Genomic DNA, 20,872 nt, shown 5'->3' with positions numbered 1-20,872 from the left:
TAAACTAAGAGCCTTGTAGCTGAGCATATAGCCACTTCATGAATATTTAGCACACAATGCAAGCTGCATTACAGAATGAGAGGCTGGCAGTCACAGCCAGTAGACACCCACTGAGCCCAGGGAGTCTAGCTGGCAATGGGATTGTGGGAATGCATAGAAATCACTTTTTCAAAGAATACCAATTGGAGTGAGAGTAAACTTGGGCGCTAATGTTAAGTGATGAGACTAGGATACCAAAATGCATCATGATGGAAGTACAGGAATATCACCTCAGAACCCTTTGTCTTCTTTGTACTATTTTAACTGCTTATAAAGAAAGAAGACTTTTGCACACTAGACTACCAGCTTGACAAAGACAAGAACTATGACTGACTTGTTTATTATTTTTTTTCCAAAGCCTTGTGCTTAGTAGACATTCAATACTGATGTGTTGAGTCAGCCAGGAAATGCTTTTTTGAGAAAGAGGCGGCAGTGGGGGGGGGGGGGCAGGGGTAGAGAGAGAGCGAGACAGAATTCTAAGCAGGCTCTGCATTGTCAGAGCAGAGCCCCAAGAGAGGTTCAAACCCACAACCATGAGATCATGACCTGAGCTGAAATCAAGAGTCAGATGTTTAACCAACTGAGCCACTCAGGTGCCCCAGAAATGCTTTTGATATATACTTATCCATGGGGAAGCTCTTTCTGGCCTGTTACAAATATTTACCTATTGTCTTCAGTGAACTGTCCAGCTCCTAATTCATGTCAATCCCTCCAATTGTGTACTAGAGCCCATCTCCAACTGCCTACTCAAGGACATGAGTCAGTTGTTGTTCCTCCCTTTCTCTGTGATTCATCACATTTTCCTTCTATACTAAATGAGTCCCATTAGTATCCCTAGAATTTTGCCATCGTAAGAAAAATGTTCTCTTGACCCCATTTCCTCCCCCAAGTTAGTTTTATTTACTTGCAACCCTTTAAATTTTTTTTAATGTTTATTTATTTTTGAAGGACAGTGAGACAGAGCATGAGCAGGGGAGGGACAGACACACACACACACACACACACACACACACACACACACAGAATCCGAAGCAGGGTCCAGGCTCTGAGCTGTCAGCACCAGAGCCCAATGCGGGGCTCGAACTCATAACTGTGGGATCATGACCTGAGCCAAAATCTGCCACCCAACCAACTGAGCCATCCAGGTGCCCCTTACCTGCAACCCTTTAAAGCAAAACTTGAAAACTTGCTGTCTCTACACCTCCTGATACTCTTCACCTTGCTCTACATACTCTCTACTTGCACAAGAAAACCTGGGGCTTTTTTCTCTATAATTCTCATCATTTTCTAGAAAACAATATAATCTGCTTATTTCTTATGTTTTCTTTATTGTCTATCCCCGTGTTTTGGAATATAAGATCCAAACATGGACCTTTGTCTTCACTCAAATGACCTTTGTCTTGACTCAAGCTTCCCAAAGATCTGGGTATATTCCTGACAAGAAGACACTCAATAAACGTAAGACAGAGGGATGTCTAGGTAGTTACAGAGTATAGTTCTGAACCTGCAGCCACATGCTATCATGTATCAAGCAACCTGCAAAAATTCCCTGAAAGTTGATATTAAGAGAAAACATTTTAAATGTTGGAAAATATTTGCACAGTAAGATAGTTTTCAATATTACGGAATTCTCACAGAAACTTATGGAGAGCTGGAACTAGAAGGATCTCTAGGTAAACTTTATTCCCAAAGATGCAGACACATACCAATTCTCTTACAGAGTATTGTGCAATCATGGAGTTTAAACTTTAATGGAAAAACCCAGTATAAATTCAAGCAACAAGACTCAACAATAAAGTTTCTCAGAAGCAGTGAACTAGTATCACTTCAAAATATTACTGCTCTGCAGTAAAAACATCCTACCAGAGATGAGTGAGCTTGCTTCAAAATATACTTGTAAAAAATGCTAACACTGGAGAACGTAACTGGGATTCAAGGACCGGAAAACTTCCTGCATAATTAAGATGACTTATTATATTAAATTAGTAAATGTATGCAAAGCTCTTGGAAGATTGAAAATATTATATGTGCCAGCTGATATTTATGGAGTAGCATAGAACTGAGGCAGCTCCAGAATCCAGGAAGGGGCCAGAGCCTTGTTCTAGTCTTGATAACCCAGGTTATAATCAACTCTAAGCCATATCAGACATTCTCCAAGGGCTATTTTGCTGCCAAAAATGAAGATAAAAGAAGTCAAGTAAATGACAGTGAAGAGAGGCTTTGGTATTGAATTGGTAAGGAGGCACGGAATATCCAAGACAAAGAGTGAAGACAGAGAATATGTGTGAGAGGAAGGATATACTTACTAAGTACCTAATAGGTGCCAGAAGGCATGGAAGATTTTTTTAAATGACTAAGACAGGATGTCTTCCTTTACATATTCTGTAATGTAATGAGGACATACACGCTGTTATATAAGAAAAATGGAACAAGAGTTATCAGATGAAGTACAAAAGAAATATACTACAGGAGTATACAGAGGACGAGAGATGTGGACTGAGGAGACTGGAAAGACATCAGGTAGGAAATACCTTGTAAGTTGACTGTAAGGGAAGGTGGGATTTGAACACATGGGGATGGCGGATCAGGCAAGGACAGTTCAATTCCAAGGAAGCGCTTGCAGTGAGGGAACTGGAAGACGAGCTTGGAAGTAAGCAGTGTAGTCCCTAAAGGACACCATCAGACACAGGCCACCAACTCTTCACTCTACCAACTTCCTTTCTGCCTTTCATTACACCACAGCATCTGGATTCGAACCAGCCTCCCTAATGTGGTACCTAAAGAGAATTGCCATCTATATCACTGATAGGCTGTTTCTGCCAAATACTATAAGGGACAGTGTGATCAAATATTATAAGAAACAGTATGATAAAATCAGAGGAAGGCTAAAGAAAGGTTTAGTGAGAAAACGTGAGAGAGTGTGGAGGCTGCTTGGGATTCTCTCTCTCTCCCTCTCTCTCTGCCCCTCCCCCATGCACTCTCTATCTCCCTCAAAATAAACAAACCTAAAAACAAAAACAAAAACCAATTCATGCCCTACAAAACAGGAAACGGAATAAAAAGACAAAGACTAACCAAGCAGAATCTTCTCGAAGTTGTGCAAATACATATTCTTAAAAGGCTCACTTAAGGGACTTACTCCAGACAGGTCAGAGATTTTTCTGAGTTAGAATGTACGCATGGAGTCAGACATGTTTTTAAAGAACAGAGAGAGTTACTGGTAGAGAGGTTTTTGGGTAGGTGCAGGTTGAGTATTAACACACCACTCCACGTATCACTCTTGCTTTATTATACTTCATTCAAGAAAAAAAAGTTTCACCACCCCATTTCTTTTTTTTTTTAATTTTTTAAACGTTTATTTATTTTTGAGACAGAGAGAGAGCACGAACGAGGGAGGGTCAGAGAGAGGGAGACACAGAATCTGAAACAGGCTCCAGGCTCTGAGCTGGCAGCACAGAGGCCGACGCGGGGCTTGAACTCGCAGACCGCGAAATCATGACCCCAGCCGAAGTCGGCCGCTTAACCGACTGAGCCACCCAGGCGCCCCTTCACCGCCCCATTTCTATGCTGCTTTCTTGCTCTATAGACTATTCACTCTCTGTTGGACAGGTTTCATAGAAGGCATGACTTTCGGTAGGAGCTTCTCTTACACACTCTGCTGCAAGGTCACCAAAATTCTGTCCTGCTGGTCTACCATGCCCACGTAAGACCTTGACAGGTCCTCATCCAGCGTCAAAACACTTCCTTTCCCTCCATTTGACAGCCTTGTCCATTATATAAAGGACCCAAAGGTAAGTCTGATCCAATTTAAACCTTGTTATGTTTTGCTAAAGGATATCAACCAATGGGCAATAAATTGAATGTGAAGAATTAGCCCCGTATCCCACACTTAATAATGTTCACGAAGGTCATGATGGCATTTCAAATAGTTTGGCCACTGCAATCTTAAAGAGCCCTCCTATTTCTACATTAACATAAATTAAACATGTTGGCCCTGGCCCTGAACAAATGATTTCTTTTCAAACACATAATCTAGAATAAAGTTTATTTTAAATGAAAGTATTAAAAGCAGACAACAGGAGGAAAATGTTATATAAATAATCAACCTGTGATTTGTACCAGAGGTGCCCTGGAATGAGTGAGCCCTCATCCCAGGATAGAGAATTCCTCCATGACTTACTTCAGTGGCCACAATGGAACCAGGGTAATTAGGGTCAATTTTAACCACCCTGTGAATGTCTTATTACACTTCTCATAAGAAATTCCTAATAAGATGTAAAGGAACCACATTTTATTCTTTAGGGACAATACAAACAAACCACATATTTTTAACTGATAACTGTCATTCTATTCAAGTCTAAAAACAAGAGTGTCCAATAAGTTAACAGACTGTATTAACTGCTGCCTTTCCTTTAGGACATTAATAATGCTTATTATTTAGTATACTTACATGTATAGCAATACTTATATATTTGGTATAATGTAGCCCATAGGTCATCCCATAGACATGGATATTTTTATAGACCCAATTATAAAATTGAATCAGTGCCAACATTTAATAATTGAGTTATTTCCACTGGTGCACGGCCAAAGTTAGTGGGGGTAGGGGAGAAACAGTCAGAAGTCAGGTGCCAGAAGCCAGGACAGAGCACTCGTAGCAGGCAGGCATACCACCGGGCAGGGGGAAAAGCTCTGCTGGTGTGCCAAGTGGGTGATGAGTCTTGGCCAACCATCCTAGATTACAGAGGAGGGGCAAAGTGCAGGCTGATGTGAATCAGCCCCAGCCAAATAGCAGAGAACACTCTTGGTTGGTACAACACAGGAAATGAGAAGTTAGCCCACATGGTCAGGAGACTGGTTACATAAAGTGTATCACACAAATAAATATATATTGGGAATAATGGAAGCCAGATGGCTCATCTCAAAGAAGGAGGTACCAATATGAAAAGAGGGAAGACTCAAAGCAGGAGATATTGAATTGTAATTGGAGATATCATGGTTTCAGAGAGATGAAAAAATACAGAGAGCGTGTAATAAGTTTATGTGTGTTTATTCTGTCCAGTTAGAAGACTTACAGAAGCACGATACCCTAAAAGCAAAGAATATACCCAGCACTCAGGTCTTGGTTTCTAAATGTCATTCTCGACTTAGGAAAAAAAAAGACCACGTCTCCTTAAAGAAACCATTCATTGAAGGCTGGGGAGGACAGGCACAGCATGAAGCTGGAAAAGAAAAAAGAAAAAAAAAGAAAAGAAAAGAAAAAGTAAAAAATGTTCTCAAAGAATGGGGACATGTATAAAGGACACAGGAGTCACCACTGGCAGTTCCCACTGGCCAAATTTAGGGCAACTGTGCTGCAAAACAACTAATAATAATGTATTACAACCCACTGAATAAAATAGGAATCTCTATGTCCATACTAATATAATTAGAGGAGAAGGAATATTTTACCAAGGAGTAGAATGCTAACTAATAAGTGTTGAAGGAATTGGGGCAGGGGGCGGGGAGAATCACCATTTAGCAACCATTAGAGTAACAGCTGATTAAGACAAGAAGCTTCAACGGATAAAAGTAGTAGCGAAAATTTTCAGAAGGAACAGGTTATTTACCGAGTCTCAAAGTGTATCCCCACAAAATACTTCTTAGGTACTTACTAATTTAAAACTAAATACTAGGGCAACCTGGCAGGCAGCCTCTTTTTAACCAAGTGATAAAAGTGGATATCCAAAGTAAAGGCAAAAATCAACATCATGTGCATCCTGAAATCATGCACTGGGAAGAACACAGCATCACTTCTGTAGAAATCCTGCCAGGAGGCATCACATGAAGCTCATCCTGAGAGATTATCAGGCAAACCTAAGTCGAGGGACATTCTACAAATAAACACTGCTCTGTACTCTTCAAAAATCTGCAGATCATGAAAGACAAGGAAAGACTGAAGAATGTCTCCAAATTTAAAGAAGCTAATGGGACTTGACAAGTAAATGTCAGTATGACCCTGGAGTGGCCCCTAGACCTTGAAGAACATAAGTGGACAATATGTTGCAAGTAATTTCTCCCAGTCTGTAGCTTGTCTTTTCATTCCCTTAACCGGGTCTTTCTCCGGGTCTTTCTCAGATCAAAAGCTTTGCCATAGACAAAATCTGGGGTTTGTGAATTAGGTGGTAATATGGGATTCATGGTCATTCACTAATTCTGATGGATTAGCTGTGGTTTTGTAGGAGAGTGTCCTTTTTGTATACTAGATAGGCAACATGTGCATGGATGGATGGATGGATGGATGGACAGAATGATAAAGTGAGTGGGAAATCTGAGGGTATACAACAGTTCTGTGTACCATTTTATAACTTCTTGTGAGTCTAAAATTTAAAAAAATAAAACATACAAAACCAATTGGGAAGATTCCATGTAAAATATGGATTTGATCTTCTCTAGGAAATCAGATGTGGCAACCTGGGTGACATTCTCATGTGACAGATGTGAGCTGGAGCCGACAGCTGCTTTTTTACACCCTATGAATCCTATAACGCAACCCAGTCCTCACCACTCACTGTTTCACTACTTGTGTACTTCGCTCATTTATGTTCCCTCCTCAGCTCTACAACAGTATGAGTCTCTGGCTTTTACCATAGAGCACCTTTATCTGATACAAGCAGTAGGCAGTAAACTTTTTCTGGGTAAAGGTGTGAAAGGGGATGTTTCTCACCAGAAAGTTTTATGGAGATAATTATACACAGTCACATTGAGTTGGAGAAAGAAATACAGAGATCCTTTGTATCCTGTACGCAGTTTTGATGTTGCACAACTATAGTAAGAACGATATCAAAACATAGATAGAATCCACCAGTCCTATTCCCCTACTTTTTACTTGTACTCATGCAAATGTATTTAGTTCTATACAACCTTATCCCATGTATAATTTCATGTATCCATCGTCACAGTTAGGACACAGAACTGGTCCACCAGGACAAGGATGACCTGTGTTAACTTAATATAACCACACCCGTCGCCCTTCTCCCATCCCTAACCCCCGACAACCACTAATCTTTCCTCCATTTCTGCCATTTGGTCATGCCAAAATATTACGAATGGAATCATATAAAATGTAACCTTTTTTTCACTTGGCATAATTCTCTAGAGATTCATCCAGGCTACTACATCTACCAGTAACTTCATTTTTATTGGTGAGTGATATTCCACGCTCTGGAAATACAACAGTCTGTTTAACCATTCACTTCTTGAAGGACATCTGGGATGTTTCCAATTTAGGGCTATTACAAATAAAACTGCTACAAGCATTTGTGTATAGGTTTTTGTATGAACTTAAGTTTTCTTTCCTCTGGGATAAATGTGTGAGAGCGCAGTTGTTGGGTTAGATGATAGCTGTAATTTTTAAAGAAATGGTCAAAATGTTTTCCAGTGTGGCTATATCATTTCACCCGAGATATGAGTAATTCATTTTCTCCACATCCTTGACAACATTTGATGTTCTTTAGTATTATCACTAATTTTTATTTTAGCCTTTCTGAGGTATATAGTGATACTGTATTTTAATTTTCATTTGTCTGATGGCTAAATATATGTTCAACATTGTTTTTTTTAACTTATTTATTTTTGAGAGAGAGACAGAGAGAGCAAGTCAGAGAGGGGCAGAGAGAGAGAGGCAGAGAGAGAATCCCAAGCAGGCTCTGCACTGTCAGCACAGAGCCCGATGTGGGGCTTGAACTCACAAACCGTGAGATCATGACCTGAGCCCAAACCAAGGTTCAGACACTTAACCAACTGAGCCACCCAGGTGCCCCTAGGTTCAACATTTTATGAATTGCTTATTTGCCATCCAGATATCCTCTTCAGTAAATATCTATTCATATCTTTTGACTACTTTCTAACTGGATTGTTTGTGCTTTTTGCTGCTGAGTTTTGAGAGTTCTTTCTATGTTCCAGATACCTATCTTTTTATTCTCTTAACAGTTCATTTATAGAGCAAAAGATTCTGGTTTTGATGAGATCCAACTCATCAAATTTTCCTTTTTTGGATTGTGCTTTTGGAGTCAAGTCTAAAAACCTCTTTGGTAAGTTCTACATTCTGAAGATTTTCCCCTATTCTTTTTTCCAAAAGTTTTAAAACTTTATGTTTACATTTAAGTTCTTGATTCATTCTGAGTTAAATTTTACGTAAGGGTGTATGTTTGGGTCAAGGCTCATTTTTTTGTCTATGGATGTCCGATTACTACAACACCATTTATTGAAAAGACTTTCTTTCCTCTATCGAACTGCCTTTGTACCTTTTTCAAAAATCAGTTGAGTGTACTTGTGTGGCTCTATTTCTGGGCTACCTGTTCTGTTCCATTACTTATGTATCTATCCTTCTGCTGATATCAAACTGCAGCAATATAAGAGGATTTAATATTGAAATAGAATGGATTCTTCTCTCTTTATTCTTGTCTCTATTCTAGGGTCTGGATGCTTCCATATAAATTTTAGAATAAGCTTGTGTATGTCTTTTAAAAAGCTGCTGCTAAGAATTACATGAAATTTCATTAAACCTACAGACCGATTTGGTTATAATTTACATATTTACTATGTTGAACTTTCCAATCCATGAACATGGTATGTCTTTTCATTTATTTAGTTCTTTGAGTTTTCATTAGCATATTGTAATTTTCAGCATATAAATACTGTATCTATTTTGTGAAGTGTGTACATAAATATTTTCTTTCTTTAGAATGTTACTATGTTTATATATCTTTGATTTCCACATGTTCATTGCTAATGGATATAAGTATGATTGATTTTGGGGTGCTGATCTTGTATCCTGTGACACAGCTAAACTCACTTATAAGTTCTAGGAGTTTTTGGTTGCAGTCTTGGGATTTTCTATATACACAATGTATCTGCAAATGGACGGTTTTATATCTTCTTTCTGATCTGTGTGCCTTGCATTTCCTTTTTCTTTCTTTATTATATTTGCTAGAACTTCCATTTCTATACTGGACAGCATGGGTGAGTGCAGACATCCTTGACTTGTTCCCAATCTTAAGGGAAAAGCATTCAGTCTTCTGCTATTAAGTATAGTGTGAGACTTAATTATTTTGTATATACTGTTTATCAAGTTGAGGTAATTCCCCTCTATTCCTAAATTGCTGTGCATTTTCATTACAAATGAGTGTTAGATTTTGTCACATATTTTTTCTACTTCAATTAGTATGATCATAAGGTTTTTTCTCCCTTACATTGTTTATATGGTGGATTACACTGATTGATTTTGATATGTTAAACCAGCCTTATATATTTTGAATAGATCCTACTTGGTCATGCTTATAATTCTTTTTATATTGCTAGGTTTGATTTACTGACACTGTGTTACAGATTTACACACCCATTTATTTGGCCAGCTCATCTCCACCCTCACGCACCTGACTCAGCTCTTAGCATTAATATTATTAAATCATACGCCATTTTTCAAAGGTGGTTTTCTCCTGAACTTCTGGCTTTTGCATATGTCATTCTCTTGGGTGACGCTTCTCTCCCGTCCCTGCTAAAAATAAATTAATTAATTAAAATCTCTTCACAGTATTTCCTTGTTGTCCTTTTACTGGCTACAGGATCTATAGTGATACCATTTGTTTCATTCCTGATATTGATGATTTGAGTCTATTTGGGGGTTCAGTTGTGCTGAAGATTTATCAAATGTATTAATTTTTTTGGAGAGCCAGTTTTTTATTTCATTTATTTTCTCTATTGCTTTCGATTTTCACTCTCATTGATTTCTGCTCTTTTGTATTTCCTTCCTTCTGCTTGCTCTGGGTTTATTTTGTTCATCTCTTTCTAGTTTCTTAAGGTTGGAACTTAGATCACTGATTTGTTTCCTTTCTTTGTTTCCAATGTAAGTATGTAATGCCATAAATTTCCCTGCCAGCATTGCTTCAGCTGCTTGAAAGATTTTATTTTCAAGGCCTTATATTCACTGCACTTGACACCCCTCCCTGCCCCACCACCAATAAGAACTCTTCATTTCTTCTCAGGATCCTGTATCTAGAGTTCTGATACTTTCTATACTTTCTCCTATTGAGCCTGAGTATCTAGGGAAAAAAAGCCTTATTAAACTCATCCTGATTAAGGTCTGAGCAGCACATACTTTTTCTCTTGCAGGGGCACCTGTATTTTCACAAGGCATACAGTTTCCAGGATCAACAGCCATGGGAAGAAGGGAACTCTGCCCCTGTACCCCAAATCGTGCCCGCTAGAGATAAGATCCTCTCAGTAGACCTCAGTTACGCAGATCACAGATAATTCTGGGCATGGCCACCAAATCTCTAGCCGTCTTTTGTCATAAAGATACTAAAATAGATATCAAACACAGGGTTAGAAGCTTCAAGAACTCATCAGAGGAAGTGGTTGAAAAAAAGTATATGAATAGAAACAAAGCACAGGTCCTCAATTTGTTGCCCGGAACAGCCTCACTGGCATCTCCTGGGAACCTGTCAGAAATGCACATTTCTAGGCCTTACCCCAGACTTACTGAATCAGCAGCTCAGGGGTGGGGCACAGCAATCTGTGCTGTCCTGAGGCCTTCTGGGTGATTCTGATGCAGCTGAAGTTTGAAAACTGCTGCTCTGGTGGACACAAAACTCACCGCTTAAAGTTTTTACTCAAAACCCAGAAGGTCTGATGACCGGACGGGAGGCTCTGTAGGCTGGCTGAGGTTCTCCACACTCTGAGGTAGGATGCTGTCCTTTAGAATTGGATCATTATCCCAGACAGATGGATGGGCTCACATTTAATCAAGGCAGTGGTTACTTCAGAGGAAAGGTCACTGTTAGCATAAAAGGTGGATACCCAGGGGCCCCTGGGCGGCTCAGTTGGTTAAGTGTCTGACTCTTGATTTCAGCTCAGGTCATGATCTCACAGTTCATGGGATCAAGCCCAAGCCAGGCTCTAAGGCGACAGCACAGAGCTTAGAATTCTCTCCTTTCTTTCTCTCTGCATCGCCTCCACTTGCACCTGTGTTTGCTCTCTCCCCCAAAATAAATAAACAGTTAAAATAAATAAATAAATAAAAGGTGGATACACTAACATATTCAGATCATGGTTATCTGTAGTAAAAAGAAATAACTCTAAGGTAACTGCTGGGCCTATGTGTTCAAGAAAATTGCAAAAATTTTCCAAATGTAAATGCAATTTGCCATAAATAAAAATTTTATTCACACATTAACACACTGTGGGAGTATATTTGTATTTACATTTTTAAAAACTTCTATTCTGTTAAGTTTTATTTTTAATTACTTATATGCATATGTATTAAAAAATGTCATGAGACTGCTTGCAAAAATTCAAATATTCAACATCTTTTCCATCCCTGAAATAAAAACATGCTCTAAGAGAGTGCTCAAAATGATCATTCCTGTCACTAGGTTCAGCTTTAGGTTGAACAAGTGTTTTTTGTTTTTTTTTTTCAATTTTTTAATGTTTATTTATTTTTGAGAGACAGAGCACGAGCAAGGGAGGGGCAGAGAGAGAGGGAGACACAGAATCCAAACCCTGAGCTGTCAGCACAGAGCCCAATGTGGGGCTCGAACCCCGGAACCAGGAGATCATGGGTGAGCCAAAGTTGGACACTCAACCGACTGAGCCACCCAGATGCCCTAGGTAGGACAAGTTATTTTTTTTTCAATATATGAAGTTTATTGTCAAATTGGTTTCCATACAGCACCCAGTGCTCATCCCAAAAGGTGCCCTCCTCAATACCCATCACCCACCCTCCCCTCCCTCCCACCCCCCATCAACCCTCAGTTTGTTCTCAGTTTTTAAGAGTCTCTTATGCTTTGGCTCTCTCCCACTCTAACCTCCTTTTTTTTCCTTCCCCTCCCCCATGGGTTTCTGTTAAGTTTCTCAGGATCCACATAAGAGTGAAACCATATGGTATCTGTCTTTCTCTGTATGGCTTATTTCACTTAGCATCACACTCTCCAGTTCCATCCACGTTGCTACAAAGGGCCATATTTCATTCTTTCTCATTGTCACGTAGTACTCCATTGTGTATATAAACCACAATTTCTTTATCCATCCATCAGTTGATGGACATTTCGGCTCTTTCCATAATTTGGCTATTGTTGAGAGTGCTGCTATAAATATTGGGGTACAAGTGCCCCTATGCATCAGTACTCCTGTATCCCTTGGGTAAATTCCTAGCAGTGCTATTGCTGGGTCATAGGGTAGGTCTATTTTTATTTTTTTGAGGAACCTCCACACTGTTTTCCAGAGTGGGTGCACCAATTTGCATTCCCACCAACAGTGCAAGAGGGTTCCCGTTTCTCTACATCCTCTCCAGCATCTATAGTCTCCTGATTTGTTCATTTTGGCCACTCTGACTGGCATGAGTGATATCTGAGTGTGGTTTTGATTTGTATTTCCCTGATGGGGAGCGACGTTGAGCATCTTTTCATGTGCCTTGGCCATCCGGATGTCTTCTTTAGAGAAGTGTCTATTCATGTTTTCTGCCCATTTCTTCACTGGGTTATTTGTTTTTCGGGTGTGGAGTTCGGTGAGCTCTTTATAGATTTTGGATACTAGCCCTTTGTCCGATATGTCATTTGCAAATATCTTTTCCCATTCCGTTGGTTGCCTTTTAGTTGTGTTGGTTGTTTCCTTTGCTGTGCAGAAGCTTTTTATCTTCATAAGGTCCCAGTAGTTCATTTTTGCTTTTAATTCCCTTGCCTTTGGGGATGTAGGACAAGTATTTTTAAAGCTTATGTGCAAAGCACTCGATCCCGTAGACATAAAAGGATGAAAGCAGCCACACAGGTCCCCTGTGCTGAGAAGAGATTAGTAAGGAGAAGACACGACTCCAGCTTTCAGTCACTGGATGATTCTAATAATTGGAATAATAACAATAATGAATACTAATTGGAATATTGAAGTATTATTCTTGGGCTGTAAGTCCAGTTGGGTGCTCACAGCTGTACTCACTGAAATGTGACCAAAGAGTTGGTAACCTGAGCCCACACAGCCCCTAAGTTATTCAATTCTTGTTGCAGTTAGCACAGTTGCCATAAGCATGGCATTTTAATGGCAAGTTTATTAGCAAGAAGGAGGGAGAAAGGCCAAGGACCTTCTTTCCTCTCTGGGACCTTCTCTCTGCTCATTAACACAATCGGCAGCAGGCAGCCAGATGAAAGTAGGCGATGTTCACACCAGTCAATTCTGCTACTCATTAGCAGCTTTGGTAAGACAGGCAAAATAAAAAGGAAGGGAAAAAAACACTTTGGGGAGGACATGTGGAAGTCAGATTTTGTTCTTGCTGCTGGATAGATTTCTATAATTCTTGCTCTTTTTGGTACTCGTCATCATGGAAAATCCCAAGCTCTCTGCAGAGTTCACTCTATTCCCTTTTGCTCTCCCCCTTCTCTCCCTTTCCTCCTGGCCCCAGTTGAGTAGTTTAGGAAATCTGGACCATGAAAAGCACAGCAATGGGGAAACCCAATGGACAACCGAGACAGTTGTACACAGACCCTTCACCCATGCTCTCAGTCTAACAAAAACCACCTTTTAGGAAAAGACGTTTGTGATCAAAAAGAAAAACCTGGGGTTGGAATAAGATAAAGGCTAAGCTTCAAGCTTGAGTTCAAACACAGACCCTGATGCCACCTTTGTTTCCAACATGAAGGATCAGGGCATACATCAATCATTATGAGGACTTTCAGAATTTTACTACAGGGAATTTAAAAGTAAGATCATCAGAGCCCAAAAATGTTTGAATACTTTCTAGAATATTCTAGAATAATCTACTCTGGATTAAGTACTAATTAAGCATGATGAAGTTACCATACTATAGTGCACAAATACAAATATAGTTCATTTTATACCCTAAGTAGTATCTTTTCGGATTTGAAAAACATATTATCACAGAAAAAAACATGAAATCTTGATTTCCTGGGTCAGATAATATCCTCAGAGTCTGTCGCCTTTAGATGATGCCTTCTGCCATTAAAGTAATGATTTGCCATTATGTTAACATTAAAAGTACTAGGTCTCATAGAGATGCCACAATCTTAGTAGATCCATCTTTCTAGGTTAAAGTTTCTACACAAGTATATGTAGAAACACCTTTCTCAGCGTATTCTTCTCTCCTTCTAGTATACGGACAGGATTAAGGTACCATCCCTCCTTATTGCACTAAAATGACTATAAACTTATTTTTTCTGATGAAAACAAAAAAAAAGCCACCAAAATGAGTATGTGCAAATGTAAGATGTTTTTGATGCAAAACTGTTTTCAAAGGGAGACAGAGGGGGTTAAGATACTCTTTGAGTAATACCATTTCTGTATTTCCAACGTAATTGTTTCACTCTTATAAGGTAGAGTTGCTTGTTCAAACTTCCCCAGATTTTGAAGTTTTACCCAGATCTTGAAATCTGCTAATATTCTACAAAGGACCAAGGTCTTCAAGAATTGATAGCATATGATTTTGTCTATAACATTTTAAAATCTCTGCTGTCAGCACAGAGCCCGCTTCAGATCCTCTGCCCCCGCCGTCTCTCAAAACTAAATAAGTATTTCTTGTTAATGTTTACTTTTGAGAGACAGAGAGAGAGACAGAAAGGGAGAGGGGCAGAGAGAGAGAGGGAGACACAGAATCTGAAGCAGGCTCCAGGCTCCGAGCGGTCAGCACAGAACCCGACATGGGGCTCAAACTCACGGACCATGAGATCGTGACCTGAGCTGAAGTCAGATGCTTAACCAACCGAGCCACCCAGCTGCCCCACTAAACATTTTTTTAAAAGAAAGTACCTGTTTAAGAAAATGTATATCTTGTGATGGGAGTGGAAGACACAGCAGCATTGCACGGTCACCTCACACTGCTGATGCTAGTGGCACGTAACCGATGGAGCAGATGATGTGACCAACTGTACTTTCCTTTAGTGCTTTAGACAAAAAATAATTCTCACCTGGCCCGCTCAACAAAGTCCAAAAAAGGGCCAATAAGAATTCACTGTAATTGGAAAATACAAAGTGCTTCCTAGTCATGAATGCATTCCTGAACTTGATGCTTCCCAAGGTTAGCCTTCTGGGACGCTAACTGCATCAAGACACCATAAGAGTGATACAGGAAAAAATCCAAGAGCAGAGACCTAATCAGCTCCACGGGGACACCCCCAAAAGGAAGACGAAGTTTCAAAGGGTAGAGTGTAAATCCTCAGACAGGTACATCTATAAACCTGAATCACTTCTTTCTAACTCCAATTCCTTAAAGCAGGTATTCGGGATCACCCTGCAAAGCAACAGGGCAGTGACTGATCATCTTTTCTGCAGGAAGTCACTGCAATCCAGATGGTGCTGTGTCTGAGTGTGATCCAAGTGCAAGGGAGAAACGTACAAGAACTCACAGCATAAGAACATAAGGAGACGTGGAGAATCTGTTCTCCTGGAGGAGACTGGAGGCCAACATAGTCTATGGGCCTAGATCCAAGATTGCTATAGAACTGTCTCTTCTACCTTCATGAATGCAAAGCTCTCTGTGGATATGCTCTATTTGTCTCCCATGGCTTTCTTCTCCAACTCCCTTCTCTCCATCGTCACTTTCAGACAGAACAAGATGGCTATCACAGTAAATGGAGTATCTGTCTCTCTGCACATGTCAATGCTTAGTCTTGGGATAAAATTGGAGGCCTTCAGGAATGCGTTCTGATGGAGACTGGTCTACCTGGCTCCATACCTGCTGGATTTTTACCACCTGTGTTGGTGAGGGACAAAAATAGGATGGATGCAGGGAGACAAACAGTGGGTGCTCGGGTACACACATGGAAGAAAGAAATCTCCGCAATTTGAGATTTGCAAACAGGAACAAAGGGGACAAAATGAAACCTGTGATGATCGGGGCGACTGGGTGGCTCAGTCGATTAACTGTCCGACTTCAGCTCAGGTCATGATCTCAGGGTTCATGAGTTCAAGCCCTGCATTGGGCTCTCTGCTGTCAGCAAGGAGCCCACTTCTCATCCTCTGTTCCCATCTCTCTCTGCCCCTCCCCCATTTGTGCTCTCGCTCTCTCTCTCTCTCTCTCTCTCTCTCTGAAAAATAAACATTAAAAAATAAAAAAGAAACCTGTGATGATCTGATATTACTGACTGTCGTCATCCCCAAGGCCACAACATCCTGGGGACACTGGTAGCTCCAGTGACACCAGGAAAATAAAGCTGTGTCCTCACATCATCCCCATGTCCAAACCCCATTTTCCAGAATCTGGTGGTGCAGCCTTCCTCCCACCCCATGGCTAGTATGATCTCCAGATGGGAGGCTTCTAACTGCAGATGGCCCCACGTGTACCTTCCCCCACCTTGACCCTCATGCATGCTCTCTAAAGAGTGATATTCTGTCCAGATATCCAATGGATATTCTGTCCATTCTTATCCAAGCCTTAGAGATATACACAGATAATTTTCTAAAAGAGTTTGTTTCTTTATGCATGTGTCTTTATGCAGCCCATTAAAAGAACAAACACCACAGGGGAGCCTGGGTGGCTCAGTTGGTTAAGCATCCAACTCTTGGTTTCAGCCCAGGTGGTGATCTCACCATTCCTGAGTTCGAGCCCTATATCAGGCTCTGCGCTGAAAGCATGGAGCCTGCTTGGGATTCTCTCTCTCTCCCTCTCTGCCCCTCCCCTGCTCTCTGTCTGTCTCTCAAAATAAATAAATAAACTTAAAAAAAAAGGAAGGAATAGCACAAATCTAATCATGTTTCTCAACCTTTTTCCTCATTATCATCTCCCTTAAGGAGCTATTTTAGACCTATTTTTCCTCATCACATACCCCCATGAAATTTCAATACCACAGATACACTATGTATCTATTTATGTGATATACACTGGTTTTTTCACCCACAAAGAACCATTTTCCACCCTCTTGGGGGAGATATAATCCCTCTTGAGAATGCATGATCTTGAAGCATGCAACAACTGAAATAATTGTGCGGGAGGTATCTGAACTACTGTTTCTTTAATACTATACCAATACTCTAAATCACCACGAACAGCATCTTTCCTTTAGATCGATAATCTGTATCGAAGAGCTCCAGACCAGCAACGTCTTCATCTCCTGAGATTACGACTGAAGCACAAAGCTTCTTCCTGTAGTGCCTCCTGCCTCTTTGTTCGCCCATCACAAGAGAGCCTACAGAATCATCAGTGCCACCCCCCAGATTGGCACGCCAACCCCAAAGAAAGAAGTTCACAGACACAGTCAACCCATTTCTCCCTCCGAACACTAGAAAACTGTACTCACCTCTTGCCGCTTGAAGTTCTGGACATATTCTTCAAACTGCTCATCTTTTGTCTCATCAGCTTTCCCAAGCTTCTGAAGGACCTAGTTTGCAAAGGAAACAAAAACGGTTTGATTTAACAGCGTCTTTGAATAATAGGCAGGGCAAGGCTCTTGTTTTGCTCTCTTGAGGAGATGTCACTCAACATAGCTAGTGTTTCTGTTCTGGAAGCATCTTGGCTCGCTGGGTTCCGGGTGATCAGACTGGGATTTTAACCACAGTTCTGCTGCTCACAGGCTGAGCAAATGCTACATTGCATGTATCGATATAAATCGATTACTGAAAGGCTGTGCCTTGTCTTGTCCAATCTGGCACGATGCTTGATACATAACAGGTACGCAGATGGTTATGAAACAGTGAACCAAAGTTATTCTACTAGACACTTAGCCTACTTTTGAGGGATGGTGTTAGAATTACTGGAGCCAGGCACAAGGCAAATTCTCCCCCACTGCCTTCGAATATGCCCTTCAACTCATAAAATGCTCAGTGATGTCCTGGAATACGCAAAGCCCCCTGCTAAGCACTAGGATCCAGAAATGTAAAGATGAATGAAACCAGGCCCCAGTACTTAATCTTGAGAAATGCAGAGTCCAGTGATGTAAACAAGGCAGGTTCACAAGTAACATATCAGAGACCATGGGTCACAGGCAATATGAAGGGTTAACAGTATTGTGAGCAATATCCCTTAGGAGCCGAGGTTACCAGGGAATGCTCTGCCGAGCTGATTCAAACTGTGCTGGAAATGCCAGCAGACAGGAATGTGGCAGACTGCATTCCCACCAAGGAAGGAGCCTCTGCAGAGATCACTGGAAAAATCATTACATATTGTGGGACTGGGCAGGAGTGGTTCTGTCTTCCTGGAGCACAGGATTGGGTAACAGGAGAAGGTGCTCTCACAGATACAGCAGAGAGTTACCTGGGCATAGAGCAGAAGGATCCTGAGAACCACACCTGGGTTCCCTACTCAGTAGTCCCACGTGTAGTATCTAAAACACCAAGTCATTCGAGAATAAAAAAAAAAAAAAAAAAGAAAAAAAACCCAAAAAACAAAAACTTAAGAAACCCCCATGAACACTGCCTTAATGAGTTGAAAATTATTTACATGAAAATGTTATCTTTAACTTTTGAAAAACTGTAAGAACAAGATCAACTTAGAAGTGTTGTGTAAATGCAAGATAGTGTCACTATTATTTTTATGACGACTGCTGTTAGAGGCAGCAAAGCAAAAACACACAGGACCCACGTGCAGAAGAAGGAACTTCAACGACATGGGGATTCTGGGCCTTGTTACAAGACCTCTTCCCATCCACCCCCAGATCTGCATCTAAAGTAAAATAACTTAAGAATGAAGAATTTGCAGGGTGCCTGGGGGGCTCAGTTAAGGGTCTGGTTCTTGGTTTTGACTCAGGTCATGATTTCACGGTTTGTGAGCCTGAGTGCCACACTGGGCTCCGCGTGGAGCATGGTGCCTCCTTGAGATTCTGTCTCTCTCTCCCTCTGCCCCATGTGGACACATGCACTCTCTCCCTCTAAATAAATAAACTTAAAAAAAATTATTTTAATGAATAAATAATTTTTAAAAAAAGAAATGATTTAAAAAAAAAAGTGCTTGCTTGCTTCTTTATTCCATCTACCTTTTAAAAAGTTTTCATTTTAGGGGCGCCTGGGTGGCTCAGTCGGTTAAGCGGCCGACTTCGGCTCAGGTCATGATCTCACGGTCCGCGAGTTTGAGCCCCGTGTCGGGCTCTGTGCTGACAGCTCAGAGCCTGGAGCCTGCTTCAGATTCTGTGTCTCCCTCTCTCTCTGCCCCTCCCCTGTTCATGCTCTGTCTCTCTCTGTCTCAAAAATAAATAAACATTAAAAAAAAATTTTTAAAAATAAATAAAAAGTTTTCATTTTAGGAGCGCCTGGGTGGTTCAGTCACTTAAGCATCCAACGCTTGATTTCAGCTCAGGTCTGTGAGATCGAGCCCCACGTCGGGCTCCATGCTAACAGCACAGAGCCTGCTTGGGATTCTCTCTCTCCCTCTCTCTGCTCCTTCCCAACTCATGCTCACTCTCTCACTCGCTCTCTCAAAAATAAATAAACTTAAAAAAAATTATTTTTCATTTTAAAGTCAAGTCTCCCAAATGACCTGTGTCCACACACAGAAACACTAAAACTAACAGGGGAAAGGTACCTAGCATTTACTATGTGATCTTTCCCCCTAATTCTTAAAATTTACTATTTCATAAATGTTTGGCTCCCCTAGAGCAGTTGAGCCTTTGAAAAGAAGCAACACCTCATGTAACGTCAGCAGTTCACAAAAGCCACGAAAGCTGTCAGTCTTCTGAGCAGGCAACCTCGCCCCCCCACCCACTGTCTGCGCAGTGCAAAGGCACTGTGGTTTCAGCAGCGGGAGAAAAGAGACTGATGTTCATCGAGTCTCCGCTACGTGCCTGAAACCACAGAAAGTGATTTACATGTCACGTCTTTCGTTCTCACAACACCCCTAGCTACATCTTATTTTACCCACATGACAGCTTAGGAAACAGGAACACATAGTTAAGTGGCCTACTGGAGACTCTCCGGAAAATCCCCTTTTTGAGGTCTGGCACCCCTATCCCCACTCACAGAGAGCCTCTTCCTTCTTATGGGAAGCAAATGGGACTTACATATCCTAACTCTCATTCTCACGTTCTCATCTGAGATTCCTGAAGGCCACCGTACCCTAAGAAAGACACAGCTTCAAGGGTGCGTATCTACAATTGTGAAAGGGATTTTTCACAGACCCTCTGCTGAAAGTCTGTTATTTAAATTTTATTTCCTTTTTTAAAAAACGTTTGTTTCTTTTTTTTTATTTTGAGAGAAACAGAGACACAGCATGAGCAGGGGAGGGACAAAGAGAGAGAGGGAGACACAGAATCCGAAGTAGGCTCCAGGCTCTGAGCTGTCAGCACAGAGCCCAGTGCAGGGCTCGAACTCACGAACCATGAGATCATGACCTGAGCCAAAGTTGGATGCTTAACTGACTGAGCCACCCAGGTGCCCCGTGTTATTTAAATTTTAAATCATAGTGCCTTGCAATCTGTATTTCTAGAAATTGTAGAGTATAATTAAAATAGAAAAAATAACCAAAAACACTGTTCCTAGGTGCCAAGAGAGATGGAATTATGATTGGACGATACTATAATCCCACTCTCTCTCTTCTACTGAAAGTAATAAGGGACCCAGACCTCTCTGGGTCACAGCACACCCACATCTTGATGGCAGCAGCCACAGAGTGGAGACAGAAAAGGCATGAGGACAGGGGCAAGAAAGGATCTGGCCTTTGCTGAGAACCTTCTCCAAGCCATTCACTGCGTTAGGGAATTCTGTCTCTTATTTCAGCTGATTCTCACAGGAGCCAGCTCATCCTATTTTAAATTAAAAAAAAAATGTTTTTAATGTTTATTTCTTAGTCTGCAGAGACAGAGAGTGAGAGGGGGAGGGACAGAGAGAGAGGGAGACACAGAATCTGAAGCAGGCTCCAGGCTCCGAG

General features: G+C 41.0%; 1 protein-coding gene across 2 annotated transcripts in view; it reads right to left on the bottom strand.

The window, feature by feature from the left end:
- AMPH (amphiphysin) overlaps nt 1–20,872 on the bottom strand; it is a 247,746-nt gene that overhangs the window by 123,005 nt on the left and 103,869 nt on the right. For both annotated transcript variants that reach the window (XM_042914690.1, XM_042914700.1), the window contains exon 2: nt 17,316–17,396. In XM_042914690.1, coding sequence (XP_042770624.1) covers nt 17,316–17,396 — 81 coding nt within the window. The remainder of the gene's footprint in view (nt 1–17,315; nt 17,397–20,872) is intronic.

Source organism: Panthera leo, chromosome A2 (assembly GCF_018350215.1).
Source record: "Panthera leo isolate Ple1 chromosome A2, P.leo_Ple1_pat1.1, whole genome shotgun sequence".
Lineage (NCBI taxonomy): Eukaryota > Metazoa > Chordata > Mammalia > Carnivora > Felidae > Panthera > Panthera leo.
This window is presented reverse-complemented; position numbering and strand designations above follow the sequence as displayed.